Source organism: Cyprinodon variegatus, unplaced genomic scaffold, assembly GCF_000732505.1.
Source record: "Cyprinodon variegatus isolate N-32 unplaced genomic scaffold, C_variegatus-1.0 Scaffold112, whole genome shotgun sequence".
NCBI classification, from domain to species: domain Eukaryota; kingdom Metazoa; phylum Chordata; class Actinopteri; order Cyprinodontiformes; family Cyprinodontidae; genus Cyprinodon; species Cyprinodon variegatus.
Window position 1 is genome coordinate 107,856 of NW_015150565.1, and position 23,561 is coordinate 131,416.

At 36.7% G+C, this 23,561-nt stretch overlaps 1 protein-coding gene across 1 annotated transcript in view; it reads right to left on the minus strand.

Annotated features, from left to right (window-relative positions):
- The window catches only part of LOC107084928 (collagen alpha-1(XIV) chain-like), a 145,600-nt gene that overhangs the window by 5,946 nt on the left and 116,093 nt on the right, over window positions 1–23,561 (minus strand). The window contains exons 25-33 of the mRNA XM_015375010.1: window positions 19,715–19,789; window positions 13,117–13,256; window positions 10,874–10,997; window positions 7,983–8,126; window positions 7,017–7,181; window positions 6,898–6,936; window positions 4,413–4,551; window positions 4,165–4,307; window positions 3,407–3,516 (exon numbers count right to left, since the gene is read on the minus strand). Coding sequence (XP_015230496.1) covers window positions 3,407–3,516; window positions 4,165–4,307; window positions 4,413–4,551; window positions 6,898–6,936; window positions 7,017–7,181; window positions 7,983–8,126; window positions 10,874–10,997; window positions 13,117–13,256; window positions 19,715–19,789 — 1,079 coding nt within the window. The remainder of the gene's footprint in view (window positions 1–3,406; window positions 3,517–4,164; window positions 4,308–4,412; window positions 4,552–6,897; window positions 6,937–7,016; window positions 7,182–7,982; window positions 8,127–10,873; window positions 10,998–13,116; window positions 13,257–19,714; window positions 19,790–23,561) is intronic.

The window sequence follows — 23,561 nt, forward strand, 5'->3', positions numbered from 1 at the left end:
GAAGAAGAAGAAGCACATTCATGTGTTAAATTGACCATTAGAAAAACTTTAAACCATTTGAGATAATCTGCATCCAATCTGGGTAACTTTTGCAAAGAAGAAAAAAAGTGCAGTTTGCTGCTGAGATGAAGATATCACTGCACTGGAAAAAAATCGAAATCAGGATAAGTAGTTTTTTTTTCTTAAAATAAGTGCATTTGTTTTTGGATTGAGGAGGTAAAAGAAATATTTTGCCAATGGATAAAGACAATTTACTTAAAAAAAAAAAAAGGAAAACACAATTGCAATTATCTAGTTATCTTATTTGAAGAGTAAAAATACTCATTCCATTGGCAAACTATATAATTTACCTACTCAAATCAAGGGTAAATACACTTAATTTAAGATATTTTTACATATTTCTAGATCTTTTTCCAGCGTTAAACCTGATATTGGATCAGAGAAGCAACACAGACAGTTTGATTGATACTTAAGAAAGCAATTTGTTTCTAAAACTTTTGAATTTAGTTTTCTCTGGAAACGTTTCCCCCTCTGACTTATAAACATGGTCATGAACCTTAAAAAAAAAAATCAAAATTTCAGCTAAAACATTTTAAAAGTCTCTGGAAGTCTTAGATGGATTTGGAGCAGAACAGTAACCATTTTTATTACATTATTTTAAAAGAAATCTATAATTTGTTTTCCACCTTTTAAACAGGGCCAGACACATGCAGCTATTCTGCTATAGTCAATCACTTCCCTGCCAACCCCTGAGAATGAGACATTTTCAACTAAGCTGAAGGGAAGACTGCAAAAATATGAATATCCTTGTTTTGCAGCAATACAGGCCCATCACAATTTGGCAATAGATGTTCCTGATTGTAATTGGCTGAAAGACAGTGATTATTATCCTCTTGAATCTGACAGTCCAATTTCTACTATTGCCAAAAGAAGCTGTTACCTGGCAACACAGTTTTGGTTTCTAAAGGGGAGGAAAACAGGCTCATTGAAACAAACAAAATAAATATATATAAATATATACTACCTAATATGTACAGCATATAAAACAAACAGGCAAATCCTTACAAGTATAAACAAATATATGTTTGCTCTTTTTCCATCTTTGACATTAAACCAGAGAATGCAGAAATCAAAAAACTTTTTTACCCAGCAGCCTTTCAGCTGGACGTTTATTCAACATCCATTGACAGAGATAAAATAAAGCTTCTGGTTGAAATCTAACCACACAGCACTTTCCTGCAGTGCACTGGGGTAGAGCTGAGCTACATTGTTCTTTATAAGGTCAATGCTGCCAAACGATTGACAAAATATGTCTTATATCCAAAACTTATTGGTATTTTTATGAAACTGACTTAGCGTTACTATGTAGGGAAAATATGTTTTTTTTTTCCAGGAACTGGCAGTTTTTTCTCGAAAGCCTTTTCTAAAGCTTGGCCACAGTTCTAAGAGCCTAAGAATAGTCCAACTTGAGATGTAAAGCTTTGCTCCAACCCTGCTTCATTCCATCATCTGTGCCCACTAGTGTGTGTATGTATACACTAGTAAATCCATACTTGTATACACATGCAGGAAGTAGAGAAGTTTCTGAGACTTGAGGTAAATCCTGCTGAGAATGTGAAGTGTGAAGGACTAGCACCTTATCTGAGGATGCAGCTTGTGAAACATTTCCACTATTAGAATGTTGGCAAGTGTTGCGATTTTGAGCAAATAGGAGGTAAATGTTAAAAAAAAGGCAGGTAAACTACATAGAGTAGACCATATAACCTTTAAGGTTGGTTAAAAGGAGAAGTCATGCAATTCTGCAGATTATCACATTAGTTATCTCCTTTAATCCCTAATCACATGGCCCTATATAGATGTCGCTGTGACTTATTAGCAAGGCAATGGAGGTTCAGCTCCTCCTGGATTCTAAAATCAACTCTGACTCACTCAGACTCTAAGTGTGCACGCACATGCATGCAGAGACCGAGCAGAACAAAAGGGGAAAAGGTAAGCAGGGTAAGCTCTGTGGACAGCCAGCTGAATGAAGTGACTGCAGATCAGTCTGCGAGTTTCTCTATGATGATAACACAAGGCGACGGTGAGCAGGTTCAGACTCGGGGCATGACTCAACTCAAGTCAGCCTGTTGGGACACCAGCCACTGTTAACACTGCTCAGAAAGACTGTGGATAAAAATAGATTAAGGCAGGAGAGAGAGATGGTAAGAAAAGGAAACTGAACAGGCCAGTGAAAAAGCTAAGATGCTAAATTCCAGATGGGCTGAATAGAATAAAAAATGAGATGGTCAACCAATCACTCCCTGAGTAGGTTAGGGAGACATCTGCTGCTTTTCCTGACTGTCGTCCATCATCAACAAGCTACTTGAAACTACTTTTTTTTTGTACTTAAGCAGATATCTATGTAATGCAGCTGGCAGCAGTGGCGGTTCTAGAAAACCTTAATGGGGGCAGCCAGGCAGAGACCAACAGGTATAAGACGGGTGGCTGAAAACTAATAGGCACTAAGACCAGTTAAAGTCCATCTATATGGGTAACAATGAAAAGGCAGGAAAATTAACACGAACAGCATCCATATTTTACATATAAATCACTCAAAACAGATCAAGTTTTTATGAGGCCCTTAGCTAATAAGAATAGGCATATATTTATGCCTTTGTGTTGTTAAATGTATTTATGGGTCTAAATAATGGGCAGAGCAGTTGTTCTTTATCTTTAATTGTATACAAGACTCCCTGATAACTTCAAAAACAAACTGTCCCCTGTAATACATAAACAAACTAATTGCTCAAATAGCATTATTTCAGTATTAGACCACTTTATCGTAGTATATTTTTGTTAAGAACTAATTTCTGGTTTTTTGTTGTTAACGTTTTTTGTTTCAAAGTAGTCTAATCTACATTATGGTATCTCTGCTGCCACACTCTGGTTGAGACGGAGAGCACAGCTGGAAAGTGTTCCAATGGAGGAGTATGATAATTAATGATATAATAATTGAACTTTTATTGATCTCACATAGGAGAATTTTACCTCTGCATTTAGCCCATCCCCGTGGGGAGCTATGGGCTGCCATTGTGCGGCGCCCAGGGAGCAGTATGGGGTTAAAGGTCTTGCTCAGGGACCCAAAATGGCTTTTGGGTTTGAAAAAGGTACTTGCCATCTTCTCAGAGGACAAGCGCACTGCTCTAACCACTAGGAAACACTCCCTTATATCAATCCTAAAGTCATAACCTGCTTCTTGTTTTTTCTACACATAACCCACTATAACAGTCTGCATCTCTTTGTTCAGTCAGGCATTTAAATGTGATCTAACCTGCAGTTACAAATTAACAGCAACTTTTATGCACTAGAACAGTCTGATAAAGATACCAAAAGAATCAGATTTTAAAACAAAGAAAGCCTTTCTAACCTTGTGGAAGCTCCCGAAGAAGAGTTTCTGGATCTCTGGACCTTCAAATGTGACAGTCTGAAATTCCCCTCTGTAGTCATTGTTGAAGAATGTCAGAGTTTTCCCTGAATCTGTAGCAAGACAAGAATTTGTTAAATAGATGCAAAAAAAAAGAAAACTCAGTAATACTTTACTTATTCTTAATAGAATGTGGTCCAATGGTTTGCTGCAACATGTTCTGGTTTAGGACAGAGCTTTTCCCACACCAAGCTGCGGTACAGTAAGTTAGGATGCTCCTAAAAATGCATCGTAAGGAGTTGACGATAAAGCCTGAGGGAAAAAGGTTTCTCCTCAAGAACAGTAAGCTACGGTCAGCATTCATGATCAAGGTGCAGCAATGATATGTCCTGATGATGTCCTGTGAGATGTGGGTCTCAATGACTATGGAAGCTGGTAATCCAATCCACAGCTACGCAGCTTGACATTCAAGTCAATATCCAATTTGATTGATTCCCAGCTCTCCACCAAGGTGCTGGGAGGTAACAAGTAACAGTCAGTTTCCTATATGTGTGAATTTCCAGCCAGTCAGGTGTTTTTTTTTTAGGAAGACAAAGCTTTGATGCTAATTGGTGAGGCTGCTATAAGTGGCTGTATTGGATTTCTTATGAGCGAAAATTTCTGTTTTAGATAAACAGCGTTTTGTCAAAGGTCTTACTTTTGTCTTTCCTCTTTCCTTTTATATTTTTCCCCTCTCTTGGATGCAAAGTTGAATTACTTACTGTCCAGGATGACCCCAGTTTGCGGATCGTTGTTCTTATTTAGGATCTCCCAGATTGCAAAGGGCTCCTTTGGGGTATCGGGCAGAACTCTAAACAGCAGGGTTATGGTGTAGTCAGAGGGAAGCCCCTCAGGATGGATAAACCTGTGGGTCAAAGGAAATACAAGTCAGATCATCTATGAGGTGAAGACCTAAATATAGCAAGCGTGTTGCGTTGTTCAGTCTGCGATGCTGATCAAGTTCTTCTACCTGGTTGGCTGTTCCATCAGAGCGTTGCTGTGCAGATGGAAACAGGGGAATGCATTGAAAGTGCCAGGAACCATAGAAACACCAGAGATGCTGTTGTACTTGTTTTCAACCAGTCCAAACAGCTCCATCATACGGAAACCTGGAGGCAGACGGGGAGGGACATAAGAACAGAAAATCAGAGCAGGAAACCCAGATTAAAAAAAAAACAATAACATTTAAATCAGTTCACTCTAAAAGATGGAAAAACTGAGAGATTGAGTGTTAACATGATCATTCTCTGCCATCCCTCCAACATCCTACCAGAACCTCTGCTTATACTCCTTCACTAATGCACCAATCAACTGACTTTTCCTCCATTAATACAGCTTCTGTTGAATAGTATGGTTATTTCATAAGTTTAAAAGTTAAATAAGTAGAATTTAATAAATTAAACAATCAAATAAATACAGTACAGTTAGAGTTTAAATGATTGTTTTAAACCCAAAGGGGATTTGTTTTACTGGTTAAAATATGTAATACTAGTTTGACTGCAGAAGAATTTCTCCACTAGAGGGTGCAGATGCCATATCTCAGCAAGGTTGTTTTTTGTTTTTTTGTTTTTTCTTGTAATGCACAGCGAAGAAGAAATAAAGCTCTAGAAAAAAAATGCAGTTCTATATGACTGTTGTTAATGCCACAGTTAAAAAATAAAGTTGCATAAAGCTACATTGGATCTGCAGTCGATTTTTTTCAGCAATATGGGATGTTTTCAGCTAAATCTACCACAGCGTCCCTTTGCAGAACTGTAAAAGTCTAAACCATTTTAGACTAGCCTCCCTAGCTGCTAATCAGTTAAACTTTCTGCTACTTATGATCATTTTGATTCAATCAAATTAAAATACTAACATCTTCAGCTCCAACGTCTTACATTTCTTAAATCCCTGAGTTTTATTTGTCCCAATGTCTCCAAACTATACAACAAACCAAACTTTACAAACTATTAATGGTGGTCAGGGGGCCCAAAGGAGGCCATTTATGGCAGCGTTGCCTCTTTCAGTGAGTCTGCTGTACAATGTAGCTCACCATCATCAGGGTGTTAACATATAAATGGATGAAAGACTGACTGCAGTGTAAAGTGCTTTTAAGTCCCTGACTTAAACAGTTGCTATATAAGTAGAGGCCATTTACCAGTTGTCCAAATGTGAACCTTCTATTAAACCTTTACAGTTTCTGTCATAAATCATTCTAACATTTCTCTCCATCCACTTCACAGGTACTTATTCCTGTCAAACTTCAGCACCTCTAGTAATTACAGCTTTTTTCCTCTTGTCTACATACCAGTATCCTGCCCTCCTTCTACCATACTCTTATTTTCTTCTCAGGAAGTACATATGTTCTCTCCAGAGCATCCATCCATCTCTACAGACTCTCCTCCTGCTGCTAAAGATCATAGAGGTGTCTGCTGACATCAACCTAAAAGACTTATGCCTGTCCTTATCAGTCAACCTGTCCATCACAACTGCAAACAAAACAATAATCCTTTTCACTATTCTAGCTATCCGTCTTTTACAAATCATCTCTGACATTTATCTTCATTAACTCTACAGGTGACTGAACTCGTCCAACTTGAGTATTTCTACTCCCTTCAGATTCACTCTTCGACTTCCTCTCTGTAGCTCAGAGGAGTAAATTGTTTTGCTTCTCCTGATGTTCACCTTTACTATCTAGACCATATCTCTACGCTTCCAGACTCCATTCCCTCTGCTTCCTATTCTCCCTACAGATCACAGCACAGCCTGAAAACATTCTACTAAAACCCTTTTTGCATAATCGCTGTGACTCAAACCACATACCTCCCATAAATGGTAAATTTACTGCATCTATTTAGTGCATTTCTACTCATAAGAGCAACTAACCAGAACCGCATTCACCCATTTCCTCTCTCAAACCCTCACAGATACCCAAAGCAGACGAACTGAGGTTAAATGGGGCACACTTTGAAAGAAGAGGAAGCTGTTAATGATCCCACAAGTATCTGATTTTAAGATACTGTAGTTCTCTAACCACTGAGACACAGTCAATCTACCCTCAACCACTCTCACACATATAACCCTCCTGCATTTGACTTCCTCATTCAGTGACACAAATCCCTCCCCATAACCATATTACACTACGCCTCTTTAAATTCAAGAAAACAGAGCAGGTCCTTCATTTCTCTATACTCTCTGTACAAAAGGATTTTCAAATTAAGCATCACAGCTGTGTTCGTCTGCTTAAAACCACTTTCCCTCTAAGAGCTCATCATCTTCTGAGCAGAGCTTCAAAAACCCTTCTTATATCTTCTGGAAATTACTCAGCAGGTTTATTTCAAACATGGATGAAACACTATTAAATCCCAACAAGCACAAAAAAAATCTTAAAAATTTGGCCTTTAAAACACTGCAAGGAGTTAAATTTTAACATAAAGCTCAGACATCGGTGGAAAGTCATATCCTATTACATTTACCTGGCATTGTGCTGCCACTCATTGGTATTGAAGGACAAGCTGTTGTGGGTGAAAATAAAAAGAAAGGTTACATGGGGTTTATCTAGAAAAGCCAAAGCTTTGCTTTAAAAGGTTCCTACTTGCGGTGGCCGCCTCGCAGACAAAGGTCACCAGCTTCTCCTCGATCCTCTGAAAGGCATCCAGGTCGTCGACAAAGAAGACGTGCCTGTCGCTCGGTTTACTGGCTATGCTCACCAGCTCTCCGTAGTCAGCGTCAGCGAAGCCGATAGCAAATACGATGTAACCTTTACATGGTGGCAGAGCAAAAAACAAACACTTCATCTTCAGGAACTGGAATTTACAGAAATTATAAATAAAGGCAGTAGTTTAAATAAACCAGGATAAAATCGGGGAATAAAAAAGTTTTAAAATAATAATCTAATGTTTTTATCAAAGATGAATGATAAATCATTATTTCAACTTTTACCACAGGATATTTGCTGGTGACTTTATGGTCACTAATAATGCTGATACACTGCAAAAAAGTTTATTAATTCATGTTGTTAAACAAATACTAAGAATCCTCTTTTTAAGATAGTTTTTAAAACTCTAATAAGAGGAAGCAGTAAAAAACTGCCACATAGAGCAAAAATAATAAAACTAAAAAAGGGCAATATCTTATCATTTTATATATAAAATGGGACAAAAAGTTATTCAAGGCTCTAGAAACTCCAATCTAGAAGATAAATATTGTGATCTCAATACATCTGTACATCTTGATGTTTAAATCATTGTTGATGTAAACTTGTACATGAAAAATTAAAATGTATCCAAGGGACCAATTAGTTAAAATTTTTATGCCAATATGTGTTGCCATAGAGGGGGCCAGGATCTGTTCTACGGGCACTGGCCCCTGCTGTGGAACCTGTCTAGAGCCGCCCATGGATGTAGAAGTGTAAGAATACATTAAGTGTGTGTTAAACTTAAGTTAAAGCCAAAAAGAAACATAAAGTCACTGGCCTGACAGGCTCCCAACATCCCATTCAAACAGACAGCCTAAAGGATTAACACTAAAGCTCCACTTGCATATTTGACAAACTTCTGACCTGCCATCTGCATCTCTTTGGAAACTTTATTGACATCATCCTGTGATCGACCATCGGTAAGAACCACAAGGACGTTGGGGATCCCTCTTCTCACTCCTCCCTCAGCAGTGAAGATGTTTTCCTTCACATGCTGGATGGCTCGACCTGGTTTAAAAGAAAAAAAAAAACTTCAAATATGCTCAATAACCAAATTATAGGGCTCTAACCAATGTGGATAAAATGATGAAGGTCAGAGGGTGTCAGTGTTTTCATTCATTTCTTGTCCCATTCCACAGAACCGAAAAAAGGAAAAATTTTTTTTATTTTTTTCTTTGCGGGAGGAAAAAAGGCTTTAAGCCAGTTTAGGTCTAAAAAGTCAATAGTAGAGCAGCTTGTTTGCAGAAAACAGATATTGATTTATTTCCCCCTGCAGGTATATTAACAATCCTGCTAAAATAATTTGTGAACTGTGAAGAAAAGTTACACCAGGAAAGAAAATCTGCATTACAAATTTAAATGGCGGCATGAGTTACAGAAGATTACTGATTATGGATCAGTGCTGCTAAATAAATGACTGCCTTGGAGGGTTCATCTTTCCGCCAGGAGTCAGATTAACCCCTCCCCACATGCCAACGTTGCCCTGAGGGTTTAAGATTTTAATTTGGCGCCAGTTAAATTGCTATGTCTCAGATGTTTGTGGCAGCAACCTTTGAAGTTTCATATGCTGCTTGCACTGTTTCTGGACTAGAAAGCAGATGCAAAACTTCAGCGAGTCACCACTGAAGTTAACTTCCAAAAAGAAGCTGTCAGTGAAAGCATCATTTTAGGCTTTTCGAGCTGATAATTATCTCCAAACTGAAACTTTTACTCTAATGACTGGTCCTGGGAAGTGATGCATGAGACAATGGTTCCAAAAATTAAAAGAGCTTATTTGGAGGGAACCAGAGAGGAGCCTGCTTGGAAGTTGTCAGTGGCTGGCAGAAGTCTATTAGAAGGTCAAGAGTAAAGTTTTCCAAAGCTATAGCCCATTAAGGTAACCTCAAAACAGTGCCGAAAAGCAGAGCAACAGGTTGAATATGCACCAAGATGTCAAAATGAAATTTCTACACAAAAATATAGACATAGAAATATCGACCTGAGTGTGGAAATCTGCACCATTCCACAGTAAAGGTATGAGTGCACACTCTGGTTTCTCTACATCTAAAGAAGCAATCATTTAACATTTTTGCATTGCGGATGCAAATAAACACAGTATATACTGATAAATTATGAAGAATGAAGAAATCATTACATTTTTCACAAGTATTAAGCAACGAAATTAACTCTCTGCATTTAACCCATCCCCTTGGGAATCAGTGCAGGGGTTAAGGGTCTTGCTCAGGGGTCCAGAGTGGCAGTTTGTAGCAGTGTGGCTTTTACTCAGAACCTCTGGGATCCAAGCGCAATGCCCTAACCATTAGGCTGCAATCCCAAATTCTATGATGAGAAAATAATAGATCTGCATATGCAAGGCATATTTATCTATTTGCATATTTATGCAATGTAATTATGTTAATTTTTATTTATGCAATAAATACATAAACAAACTAATTGCTCAAATAGCATTATTTCAGTATTAGACCACTTTATTGTAGTATATTTTTGTTAAGAACTAATTGCTGGTTTTTTGTTGTTAACGTTTTTTGTTTCAAAATAGTCTAATCTACATTATGGTATCACTGCTGCCACCCTCTGGTTGAGACGGAGAGCACAGCTGGAAAGTGTTCCAATGTAGGGGTATGATAATTAATGATACAATAATTGAACTTTTATTGATCTCAAATTGGAGGAATTTACCTCTGCATTTAGCCCATCCCCATGGGGAGCAATGGGCTGCCATTGTGCTGCACCCAGGGAGCAGTATGGGGTTAAAGGTCTTGCTCAGGGACCCAAAATGGCTTTTGGGATCGAAAAATAATCGTGGATTATGTGTAAAACAGTTTGATATGTCTGGGTTTGTCAGTTTGTATGTAATCAGCTTTATTGATTTAGCCATATACAGTACTATAGACTGTTCTAGTATTAAGATCATTTAGAGAGGGATTCTGGCATCTAGAATTCATAGAAAATGATATTTGAACATGAAAGTTGCTTTTATTGTTCTCATAGGCAATCACTGAATGTATAGTAAAAAGAATTTAAATAAATTATGTAAATATCTAATAACACTGTAGTGCATCTTGGTCAGGTTTTTAGCAGTACGCATAAATACAGATGTTTTGCTGTCATCTCTCAAAATACCTAATTTTTATTTCAACAACTGTCTTGATCATTCATTTAAAAAAAAGCATAGATAAAATAATGGTAACAGCTTTTATTCGCTTAAAGGTTTCATTCATCTTCTCTTTGATATTTCCAGAAGATAATTAAATGACAAACAACAGAGATTCTCCTCAGGGAATGACTGGATACTCTTAATTGCACTGAGCATTGTGAGTGAATAGATAATTTTGCTCCAAACTGTAACTTTCTGATTAAAAAAAGAAATAAATAACTGATGCATTCCAGAGTGATATTACCAGCAGGGGAATTCCCTTGCAGCAGGGATGCTGTAACAAATCTGCTCTCTGCGATCTCATTTCTGTTTTGCAAACACTGATTAAAGACTAGAGCTGTCTCTAATCCCCCACAGGCTTCGTTTCAGCTCGCACACTTCTACATACTTATAGTTAACACTTTGAGGATGCGTTAGTATAGATGTTATACATACATGAAAGTATGTTAATATAAAACATAAAAGTACATAGAAGAGCCAAAGAGATAACTGTGATTTATTTGCTGCAGTTTCAGAACTTATTCTGTAATTTCAGAACTTATTCAGTAATTATTCTGTCCCTAAGCAGCCCGCCCATTTTTCTTTTTTTAGAACCCACCTGTTTTAGTGTTTCCTCCTTTGTAGGAGATCCTGTTGATGGCATCAAGCAGACGCTCTTTGTCACTGTAGGAGTTCAGCTTGAACTCAGTCCGAGCGTCATCACTGAACTGGGCTATAGCAACCTGCAAGGTCAGAATAGATCCATCAGTAAGTTTCCTCTCACACATTCTAGGTTCAATTCAAATCTGCCTGTAAAGATAAGACTGACAAAACTTTATCTTAAAAAATGTCCAAGCCTTATTTTTTAACCGAAATTGAACCTCTCCAAAGAAACAAGAGAAAAAGCTCCTTCTAAGTTATAACACATCCCCATATATGGATTAAGCATTCATCCATTTATTGCACAGATGGTTTTTAGAACCCTGGATCACATTTTCAAGCAAAGCACAACATTACTGAAGCCCCATATTTAACCATGTGCACTGCAGTGGGTGGAACAGGATATATTTTGGGTAAAAATAATTCATGTATGTATTAAACATGGATGGGGGATCTGGAGTCAAAAAGTAATCTCTATATTATGTATTTTTTTCAGTCCAGCAACTGAACCAGGTGAGTCGAATCTGCACAGGTTGATTCACTCTGCAGATTGGACTAACCTGGTTCAGCAGCTGTGCAGAACAAACACATGACATAGACGTGACTTGTTGGCTCTAGATCCCCCATCTCTAATATCAAATATATGCAAATATGGACTTTTTTTCAAACAAGATTATCTGAAAACTCTTATAAAGTGAAGCATCATGGAAGAAAGCCCACCTGGTCTGCCCTGGTTTCAGCTCGGTGTATATTTCTGATAGACTTATTTCAAAACAGACGCTTTGAAGTTTAATCTTACAGGATTAGAGGAATAATTTATACAGGACTTTTATTATGTTTTTGCTATTATTTCTATTTCTAAAATGAATCTTTTGCGCAAAACTTTGGTAAAACCTTCAATTTTGTGTTCTTTTGTGTTTTCCATACTTATTGGCACATTCTAGAAAAAATGCTCTAGTGGATTAAGGGACAAATTAAAACAATTAAGAGAGTTAATAAAATTCTATAAAACTATAAACTATAAAATTATAGAAAAACTTTAGTTAGGATCATTGTAGAGGTAGCTGAAGGGGTGAAAGTGGATGATATTGTTATTGAGGAACTCTTATCTTATAAAAAATTCTAGTAATAACACGATTTATCTTATTTTTTCTGCACAGTGCTGATTTATTTGGCAGTTGAAAGCCCCAAAAAATAAATTTTACATTCTATCTTCTTTAAACAAAGCTGGTATAAAAAATATTTTACTTTGGATTAAATAGGGTTGCTTTATGCATTTATTTCAACATAGATTGATTTCATTCTCGTTCAGTTCTTTGCTTTGGCATGTTTTCCTTTTCTTCCAGTATCCATATTTAAATAAGATTATAAGATCTTTTAATTATCTTCTGTGATTTTGTATTGTAAGTCTTAGAAAAGCCCTCCCTTTCCTTGGAAAAATATAAATCTATTTGTATGCTGTAATATTCAGTTTTATTGGCTCGCACCGCAGTCATTACAGACACAATAAGCTGCTAATGAAAACCCCCTTCATTAGTTTGCCTCCTCTGAAATGACAGTAAAACAACATTTCCATACGCTGGATGAGAAAACGTGGAGCCTAAAGCAAAGTGTGAGCTGTTTCATTGGACTAACAGATAGCTATATCCACTCTCTTATCAGCAATTTTACACCCATTTGTTTCATATTAGAACTTTTTTTGCTAAGCTTTGTGTTTTTTTTCTATTCTTTTGCTTTTTGCTAAAGGGAATTGTCTCATGTGCAAATGATGAAAGATAGTTTTCCCAATTTGTCCTTCAGTAGCAGTATCTCTGCCTCTTGGACAAATACAGAGGCAACAGTTAATGAGACAAATTCAAATCTGTTTGCTTTCACCGCTTTGGTAACAATATGGATTGTTAGCAGAGTGAAGCTGAAATGTGGATGAAATACAGCAAATAATGGGATGAAGGCTGGATTTAACTCAGAGCGAGCATATTTAATAGGCTTCAAGGAGGAGTAAAATGGATTGTTTATGTTGATTAAATGTGGCATAAATTCATGTTTTTTAATCTACTTCTAGATGAAGTATAAAACATATATTTTGCTCCACTAATGGAATGTAGTTCAAGTCCAGAAATAATGTTTGGAGAAAAAGAACTTTTACTAATAATATTTTTTTAGTTTTAGTGATGATCGAGGGCTGATTCCTCTCTGAGTTACCTGCGTGCCGTCTGGGCCGATGCGGTCAAGAGCTCCAACGGTGCTGTACAGGAACCGGATGATCTTCAGGAAGTTTTCATCACCAATACTCCAGGAACCATCGACTAAAAAGACCAGGTCTGCTTTGGCTGCCTTGCAAACTGGGAGATAAAAAAAAGGAAAACATTTTATTCAAGATGGTTTTACTATAGATATTTATCATTTTGGGGCATAAACCTGACTTCAAAGCAACAAAGCCTTTGATAACCTTTGATAAGGCATTTTGTGTGTAATGTCAATAAAAATATTTATTGCAGAGTGCTGATTGGTTTAAAATGATCTGTGTTTTTGCATGTTTTATTCTGTTATTTTTATGATTAAAACAGAACTTAAAGACGCAACTTTTCCCAAAACCCAGACTGATTCTGTCCTCAGGAGCTGCAGAATTATTCACAGTCTATAAACTGAGTAAATATGCTTAAAAAAGGAGCATGTTGCTTTGTGTTCTGAGAAGAAACATCTAGAATACTTTCCAGACATTGACATTTGAAGTCTTTGTTAGCATAGATCTTAGCACGAATTTGAAGTATGAGGATATAATTGGAACAAAAAGCCCCATGTTTGCACTTACTGTTTAATATATCTTATTCTTAAAAAGCAACCTCAGAAATGTATTAGTAATGCAATTTCAGGCCCAATAGTTCTTCACCAAAAAGATTTACACAAATAACGCCTTATAAAAAGGAAGACAATAAGACATTACATTTAAACCCTTTGGAGTTTAAGCTTTATTTCTTCAAAGGAAATCTGTTAATTTAAATTTAAATTCTAAGACTGATAAATAAATGGAAATATCTGTCCTTAAATAGATTAGATTGTTTATTACAAAACTCCAACCACAGCTTTGCTGTTGGTTCATTAAATCAAATAATCAACTCATTCAGTCGCCTGTGTTTGTTTCATGTCCATTAAAGTCCGCTCAAGTCGATGCAGTTTTTGATGGGAACTAATTAATCTTTGTTTTATTCAGATCAGGTCCGGTTCTGGTTGTGTTCCCCTTGGACAGCATCTATCTTTTGTGAAAATTAATCGAGGAGCTTCAGATTCAGGAAGGGTTTTCTCCAGTTCTGCTCTGCATTCAGATTGCACTCTGCAGTAGTTTAATAGGGTCAGCATTAAGGCTAGATTTCAGGTCCAATATGCTCTTCTGGGAATGTTGTTTTTAACATGAAATATGAATAACAATTCATCCTGGTGTGTAGGTGGTGAGAGTAAATAATGGGAGAAATATTAAAATAAAAGCATATTTACATGAAATGTGTGGGATTTAATCGTGCAGCGTTTGGATGGACCTCAACAATCAGGAAGGGTTAGGTGATATTAAAGCTATGCCCATTAAATTAAACGTTGAGGTTTATTAAATTAAAAAAGCAGAACAAAGGGTCAAATATTAATATCTCAAACAAAACAATGGCTTTTTGGAAAGACTATCAACTCCATAAAACATAAAAAAAAGGATTGTTTAATATATTTTCTGAGATATATTGCTAATCTTATCTATCTGTTCCTAATGAATATGTAAGAACTGTGATTAGAGTTATAGAGAATGAGGTCAGTAACCTTTTTTAAAACCTTTTGAGAGTTATTTAATTCATTAGCTTAAAATGACTGATTTGGAATATTTAGAAAAACCTTATATTTAGCTCTTTATTCTCACAAAGTACTTTAAAAACCCAACATAATGAAAGGCTGAAAATGAAGACATTATAATAATTTGATATCAGTAAAAAGTTAAAACCCTAAAAACAAAATCAAAAGCTGGTAGCAGTACACATAGGAAACTTAAATAGTTGCAAATCCCCTAGTCAACTTTTTCCCTCATATAGATCAGCTGCATAAATTGGGTCTCAACGGGTTTATCTTTATGCTAAGTGACATTTTCATGTAAACTTGACAAATTATCCTAAAAGTGTCTTGTTGCTGCCATCTGTGGGATGAAATGTAGCTACTGCAGTTAATGGTTTACTGATGAAACTATATACTTGTAAACAGCTTGGTAAATGTTCGGGTCAGAGCCCTGTGCTCTGGTATAATGGTGTCATTTGATTAACCTACGAACTTTGATCTGGGAAGACAAAGTAATGTAATCTTTGAGGAGATGGCTACAAATTCTCTCCATTGGTCAGACATCGCCACTGTTCCAAACTTACACTGCTCATTGGATCAAATTGAAGCTTTATGTTTTTCCAACTTAAAATATTTATTTGTGGCTTGAAATGAGTAATTTCACTTTACCTGGAATTCAAAATTTCTTATCATAGAAAAAAATCAACTGAAACAAATAGTTTCCAAGTAAATGTCTACTTCAAGTCAAAGGTTTATCCTTATCTTTCCACATCCAGATCTGTGTGGCCAGCACTAGAACACCATGAGCAAGGTTGCGTTACAACTAATGCAGTCTACTCAGTCTCATTGTAGAAATGTTTATGATGTGCAGGTATTATTGTCATTAAATTAAATACCTCAGATATCGTCTGGATGTTTTTAAGAACTCTAAGGCACTCCAGGTAGCTTGTTAGAAAACAATAACAGATTACAACTATGGATTTTTACAATAAAAACAAACAAAGGTCCAGTTCTAAGTTATCATGAATTATAAAACCTGTCTGTGGTCAATACTATATAGTTGGACCAAAGAATTAAATATAATTTAAAATTATTGTCCCTACTTTATTCCAAACTAAATTTATACTGTTATGTAATTACATTTTTTCCCTAATTGATAAATGTATTAATAATAAAGCATAAAACTTGTTTCTGATCCGTTATAACCCATAGTTTCACTTTGTCTAAATGCAGTTTCTTTCTTTGTCTGAAGGTAAAAATATATTTCTAATATATCTAAATTGATGCTTTCAACCATCTAATAAATTTACTTTATGTGTGACAAATTAAAGCAATTTTTTAGTTGATCCAAAGTATCCGTTTTTTTTTCAGTGTAGAAAGACAGTTTGATGTGGCAAGCTGACATCCAAGTACAGGGTAGCATTAAACCATCACTCAGACACACGTCTCTGTGGCGAGACAGGTGTTGAAAATTACAAACACTGATCAAAGTGTTTTAAGGTGAGCATTTTATTAGCTATTAGTCAGAAACAGATTTTCTTTAAGTACTTCAATCATTTACTCATCAAATCCCCTCTACTTTTCCTTCTGACCACATCCCTGCCTTACCCTATGGCTGTATTTCTTGGCACAGCCCATTTTATCGGCATAATTTGTAAAGGGATGGGTTTATGCTATTATATCCTGCTTATTACACTTTAAAGCCACAAACAAAGCTTAACGAGGGGCACAAGGGTATTCAGATCTATTGAAAAACAGGATAGAATTATCTCCCCTAATTTTAGAACAAGAATAAACAATCATATCCTGCAATTAAAGAAAATTATTACAGTAATCTGCTTTAACCATGCCTTCTTAAAATTTCCAATCAACCACATGATACCTGTCAGACAAAACAGTAGAAAAAACACTTCTCTCCTGATAAATAAAATAAATCTAAAGCTGATAAATAAATATGATTTAAATACTCTTGTTATCTAACCAAAGAGTATTAAAAGCAACATCATACACCATGAACCTGAAAACATGATGGGAAATAAATATATTTGACCAGTGAACCTCGTCTAAATGAGAATGCCTGAATTTTAGTTGCATTGTAAATGTTGTTCTCTTTAAAGAAACAGGAGACTGACATTGCTTTACAGTTTTTATAATGTTTTTTTAATTGAAAATTATTTTTTTTCTTTTCCTAATGAGGACGCTGCTGTATAAACAACATTTTATGAGACAGTAAACAAGACTGATGCTGTTATCTTCTTCCCTCGCATAAAAGAGCTAATGGTACACTGGGAACTGATGATTCAGTGATGACAGATGTGAGGAATTTGAATTATATGTTCTATGAAATGAAAAGTTATAAAACAGTAAAGACTCACGAGGCGCACATTCAAAGGATTATTTTCATCTCCAGTCTCCAATTATCTGTTTGCATTTATGAACCCTGAAATTGAAAACGATTACTACGGTTTGAGATATATATTTTAAATACTGCAAATGTCAGAGGCTCTCAGGACTATGTGTGTGTAGGGGGAAGCTACTTTCTCTTAAAAATATGCAGTATCATTACAGACTAAGAGTAGACAGCTTCCACAATATATATATTTCACATATTGATTCCTGCATTTTTGAAGAATCTGTGGCTTAGCATATAAACTCCTCAAAAAAGGAGTCAGAAAAAAGTCATAACTTAGAATTGATTTAAATAATTTCATTTTTCCTGTTGTCTGTATTATCTTTAGCAAAAAATATTTCAACGTCGCTTTCAGCTGCTTCAATAAACTCTGCTTAAGAAGGTCAACTCAGTTTACTAATCAACTGAGTTAGGATCACCTCCAGTTTATGGGGTGGCTTTCTGAATACAAAACTGTTAGATTCATGAAGCATATTAAGCACACTATCGATAAAATAATTAGTGCAATATTTGCAGTTTTTTACATTTTTACTGTGGAGTTTATGCTGATTTGCTTTGCTAAAGTCTTAAGTCTGGACTCTGATCGCTACCTCTTATCTGAAAACTTAAACTGACGCCTTTCAGCTCATTATGGGGGATCCCAAGGTCTATCCAGAGCAGATTGGATATATAGCCCCTCCAGCAAGTGCTGGGTCTTCACTGGGTTTCTTTGCCAGGGGACTTGTCTGAATGAAAACCTCCAAAGAGATTAGAAGTCAAAGTAACGTAAACATAATACTTTGGATATACTGTAGAGTAGCAGGGTTTTCACTTAGAAGTCCCTCTTTGGATTGCGGATCTCCATTCAGGACAAAGCAGCTTTTGGCTTCTTGTACCCAGGATGTGAATTTTTTGATTATGATCCATCTTATGATCCCAGTTTAGGTGTGAAACATAAGAAAAAAAGAAAGCTTTCATTTTTGACTCAACCTTTTGCTTCATAAAAGACCGGAGACTTATCTGTCTGTCCATCTCCTGCAGCCTTCTACTATCACACATAAAAAAGACACCAAATTCCTTAAAAGCCCTCTACTTAAGGCATAGACTGACCCCCAACCAAGAGTGTAGTCCTCAATTATTGTAGTAGAGAACCATGTCATCAGAGTTAAAGGAGTTTACGATCATCCTGTTCACAGTATTTCACATTCAGCAGTAACCAGTAAAAGCCCTGGAATAAAAAATTTGCCTAAATGCAAAGAACACATCTAATTTACTCAAAGGTCAGATATCTGTTGGTCAAGACTGCTTTAAATAGGAAACCACCTCCTTGGAAGCAAAATAAAGAAAGACGATGATGTAATACAAAATAAAACTTAAACACTAGCATCTTTGCCCCACGGCCATCATATATTTCATTTTGATCTCAGTAAGACAAAGAGCTGTTTAACACAGAAAGATTAGTTATACAGTATGCATACCTTTACACTCATCAAGGGACATTTCATAGCTTACCACTTTGTCAAAAATGGTATATAACCTGTACTTATGTGGCGTTTTTTTAAAGTCAGGAGACTTTACAAGGCACTTTACACTACATTCAGTCATTCACAAACTACATGTTAGCCCCAGCTGTCCTGGGGCTCACTGAAAGAAGCCAGTCTTTCAGTCTTTATTGAACCTGCCTGCTTCCAGTCATCAGTGCCAGATTATTCAAGCCTTTGGTGAGAGTTCTCTAGCGTACCTGATTGTGTTCTTATTGCCTGATCCTAAACTATTTGCCTTTGGACCTCTGAGCCTGCCTGTTCCTGTTCTGATCTGTTTGCCTGACCTGTCTTCTGACTCCTGCTGGATTCTGCCTGTTGAAAACCCTGGATCTACTTCCTGACACCGACCTGGATTCCCTTCAGATATCTAATGTTCTGGCCCGGTCTCCTGTGGACCTCTTAGAAACCGGCTCTGGTTTTGTCCTCTGGATTGTCCTGCCTTCCTTCGCCTGCTTTGATCCGATCTCCTGTCAGTTCTGCTGTCTTTAAGACTTCCACATCTGGATCTTTCTCTGGGCAGCGTTCGTCTCGTTGTACTGCCCTTGCTGTTATACTGCAATTTAATTATTCCTCAGGGCACAGACTGAACTTTAAGACAAGAGGTTCCTGCCTTAGACGCCCTGCCATCGCCAATCTGTAGTTTTTAAATAAATGCAGGGAAACTCCTGCATCTGACACCACTGTCGGCCAAAAAAAGTTTCTGAAATAATTTTCTACAGGCTGACCCTCTTTTTGGTTTTCAGTTTATAATTCAAGCTCTTTCATGAGAAACAACTGATCCAAATGAGGATTGAAAACACCATAAGCCCTTATGGAAAAAATGGCAATGTAGGCTTATGATTTGAAATTATTAACTGCTAAAGGGTGTATATTAGTAGCAACCTCTGCATAATACCATAATAATCTTACAGCATTTATGAAGATGCTATAAAATGTATAAAGATTTAAGGCTTTTTACATCTACTACACCCTCACTTAAGTAAAAGAAAAGGCACAGCGCTTAATGTGTCAAGCATTCTGTCAGCAGGTAGTAGACAAGTAGGCCAAAATGAGCTCTCACCTTCCTTAGCAGCAGGAATTGTAGGTGGTGGGGTGGTGGTTGGGGGCTTGACTGGTGCCGCTGTTGGGATCGGTACTGTGTAAAGAGAGAAACATAAGAATATATTAAAAACCTGCAATTTAAGACTCCGGTCATTATAAAGCAATATGCCAAATGGCGTTACAAATCAGTTTCACTTTCATTAAAAAAAACTACATGAGCTGATGAAAGGTTCCAAACCTCAGACAGCTCACATATGTATATAAATAGTCATACAGAAAGTGTAAAATAACTACAAGCAGCTGCAAGATGTGAGCTCCTGTATAATTTGGTGCAGTGATCATAGTGTTAACTCCAGGCATGAGCCAAAGCCTGCTGTCTCTGGCCTTGGCCTCTTAGCATGGGTCTGTGTGAGTGTTTTCTACTCCTCCTCTTAAAGATAAACCACATTCAGACATGATGCTTTCAGGGCTGTTTAGGCAGTAAATCAGCTACCTGAGGATTCGAATCACTTGTGATGGCAGGTAGGGAGCGTTCAGTAGCGGCTGCCTGCAGCGATGGGGATAGTCATTTGAGGAAAAGCTCAAGCTTTCATTTGCATCAAAACAAAGCCATAAATCATCCAAGAGGCTCTCTGTAGAGCCACAGTGTGTCTGTGAGCAGCCTAAAGCAAACAAATATCTGTTTTTCAGATATTTTTTGTTGCCTCTTTTACCCCTTTGTTTTTTTCCCCCTCTACTGTTATACTGAACATTTCCACATCTACAGTAGCAATCTTTCTGTCTTTTATTTGTCCTTATTCTATGAAAATCTAACCTATATTTATGTAAATTAATTGTTTGCTGTTCAGATTTCACAAATCACAGAATCCAACCAAAAGCAAACATGCAGAAATGTAACTCTGCGTGAATTAACTGAAATGTGCAAATTAGCTTGCTAATAACTGCACTCCATGAACATTTAAATGCATTATTAATTTGTTTTTGTAATGTAAAATATTGAATGTTATATATGCAAACAATATAAAAATAATGTAGTTTTTTTATGCATATATGAGTGATTTTATTTATGGTCGATATCCTTGACTTTGATATTTGGCCAATTGACAGCATTTGCAGAGCCTGGGAAGTTAAATGGGGGGCATACAATGGCATACTTTGTTTGTGGGAATACTAACAGTATAATATATAATATGATTCAGTTAAAATGTGCAGAGGCTAATGGGGCCATTGTTTCCTCTTCCCCTGCCAGGCTTATGCCGGCACTCACTTTTGTCACACAATAAAATCTGTGCCCTCCTTTAATTACCATAGGAGCATTTTTATGGTCTTAAAAACAGTTGGGGGTTTAGCCAAACTTTCCCTTCTATAATTCTTATCTTAGAAAGTGCCCTTTACAGTCAGAAGTAATTCTTTCTATCCACTGTTTATACGTCACACAGTGCAGCACTGACAACATTTTGTTCAACAAACATCTGCTGAATGGCCCATCACAGTTTCAGTGAGCAAATTATGCTGGTTGTGGAGAATTAACAAACATATCAACTTTTCTTTAGCCATGCAATCCATTGAAGCCAAGAGTATTAAGGGCTGCTCCTTTTCCCTAGGTGAACAGTAGGTAATCAATGCTCTATTACTATAGGATTCATCCTTTAAGCCTACTTCTAGTGAGCTGAAGGCAGAAAAGAATGCAGTCTAGCTACATCCATTCAGACCACAAACACAGGACAAATATAGTCAGCCCTCAGCTCACGGAAACATGCTTAAAGTCGCCTTGCGCGTTCATTTAAACTGGAGGGGAAATCATCTCTGGTCAGTGCAGAGGGTGAGATCACATAACCAATAGTATGAATAGTAATGACAAAGGTAACAAACTGTAACAGTAGAAGAGCAAGAGAATATAAACAAGTGGATAAAAATCTATTTCTGGATCAGTTGCAATGACTCAACGTAACAAGCCCTGCACGCTTTAAGGACCGCTCCAAATGTAGATAAACTCTGACAACCTGAGGCTTCTTCAGTCATTTTAAAGATGTTCAAACTCACAGAAAATGTCATTTCTCTTCTCCTTCTCCTTTGCCCGCATCCTCTCCTCATAGAGATCATATCCAGCATGACTGCACTACTGGAAAAATATCCCTGCCTTTAGGATGTGCAGAATACTATCAGACAACCAATGAGTAAACTTATTTGTTGCTTTAGTGAATCATATGCATCATATATGTGTTTCATGTCCTCATAGACTAAATGGCTTTGCACTGAAATATTTTTATTAAAGATGAATATATCAGTTGGGCAGCAGCAGGTTTTTTTTGCTTTTTGCGGCTATCCAGAAAGAGAGAGAGAAAAAGTGGTGGAAGTCTGGTGTTGTCCCCTTGGTATTTCTCAGTACAGGTTTCTTCCACCAGAGAGCGTATCTATAAGCTTGCTGCTGGGCAGCATTTTTCTTTGTATGGTAACATTGACCCCAACTAGAGTACTGAGTTCTTCCCAGTGAGTCCGTACTAACAAGTCTCCCTCCTTAAGATTTATTTCCCAGAACCTCTCCTTTAGAGATTAAGTTGGACTACTAAATCATTCCTAATATCACCATTTGTGTCCCTCCTGGATTAATAGTTCCTCTTACGCAGCCTTGCTGTCCAGCACTATCAAGCTTAAATGTCTCTTGGTCCAACCTGCCCTGGTGGAGGAACTTTCTTGTTTCCATGGATCTCCTATTCACAACCACAGACTCCACTCACCTCTCCCCGCTAAACAACCAACTATGCTCTAAAAGTAAGACGGCTACTAGTTGTTTTATTTACCCAATACAATCCCAATCACTCTGTTTCCAGAGCTTCTGATTATTAACAGTAGATAACCAGGATATAAATCTGATTAGTTATAATGCAAATTTTATTTCTCACAAAGCTGCCAGAGTTCAGATCTCAGATCACCAACCATTGTTTAAAATCATTTATCTGATTTCTGGTTTCCACCTGAGTGTTTCTCTGCATGTGGGTGAGAAGCTTAATAAAAGAGATGGCAGAAAGACAGACAGACAGAGCTTTTTTTATTGAAAGACTATTTCAATGACTGCAGCTCGGATTTATTCACATTTAGGAAAATATTTTTTGTGACCTTCCATAATTTGACCCAGTCAAATGCGGAACTTTGTTTCAATTTGTGAGACACTGGAACAGAAGTGAAAAAGCCAGCACCAAATCTGGACCTTGGTCACCGAAGCTGGCTCTTAATATTCTATTTAACTGCCTCTTAGTAATGAGAGTTCCCTGTGCAACAAAGCTTCTCAAAATCTCTTTGTAGCTCATCTTCAGTCAAAAATGCAGGTAATCAGACTAGCCTTCATTATTTTTTGCATTTTTTTCTCATCATAAACCCATGTTGTGGCCACAAATGAGTATTATGTAGTAATGAATTAGCATTACATATTGCCGCTATAACTCTCCACACCTTTTTAATGTTTTGTTTGTTATTTTATGTATTTCAAAATCACAAATGTTAATCAATTTGTCGAGGAAGTAAAAACACAGATTAGATGCATTTTAATTTTTTAAATAAAATCTAAAAACAATGATGTTTTGATGTATTAAGACCCTGTATCTCAAACCCAAATTTATTTGCAGCAAACTGGAATTAGCCCAGTAGTTTTCTAATCAGTAAATAGATTCCACCAGTTAAACTGAATTTAGAACGAATGCAAATGTTAAGCAAAGTGCCTCAGTGGTTGGTTAGAGAACATTAGCGAGCAAAGAATATCACAAGCACACAGGCCAGCAATAAAACTATGGAGACATTTAAAGCAGGGTAGCTTTAAAATCTCACTGATCACTATTTAATTGATATTCTGAAAGTGGAGAGATTTTGCT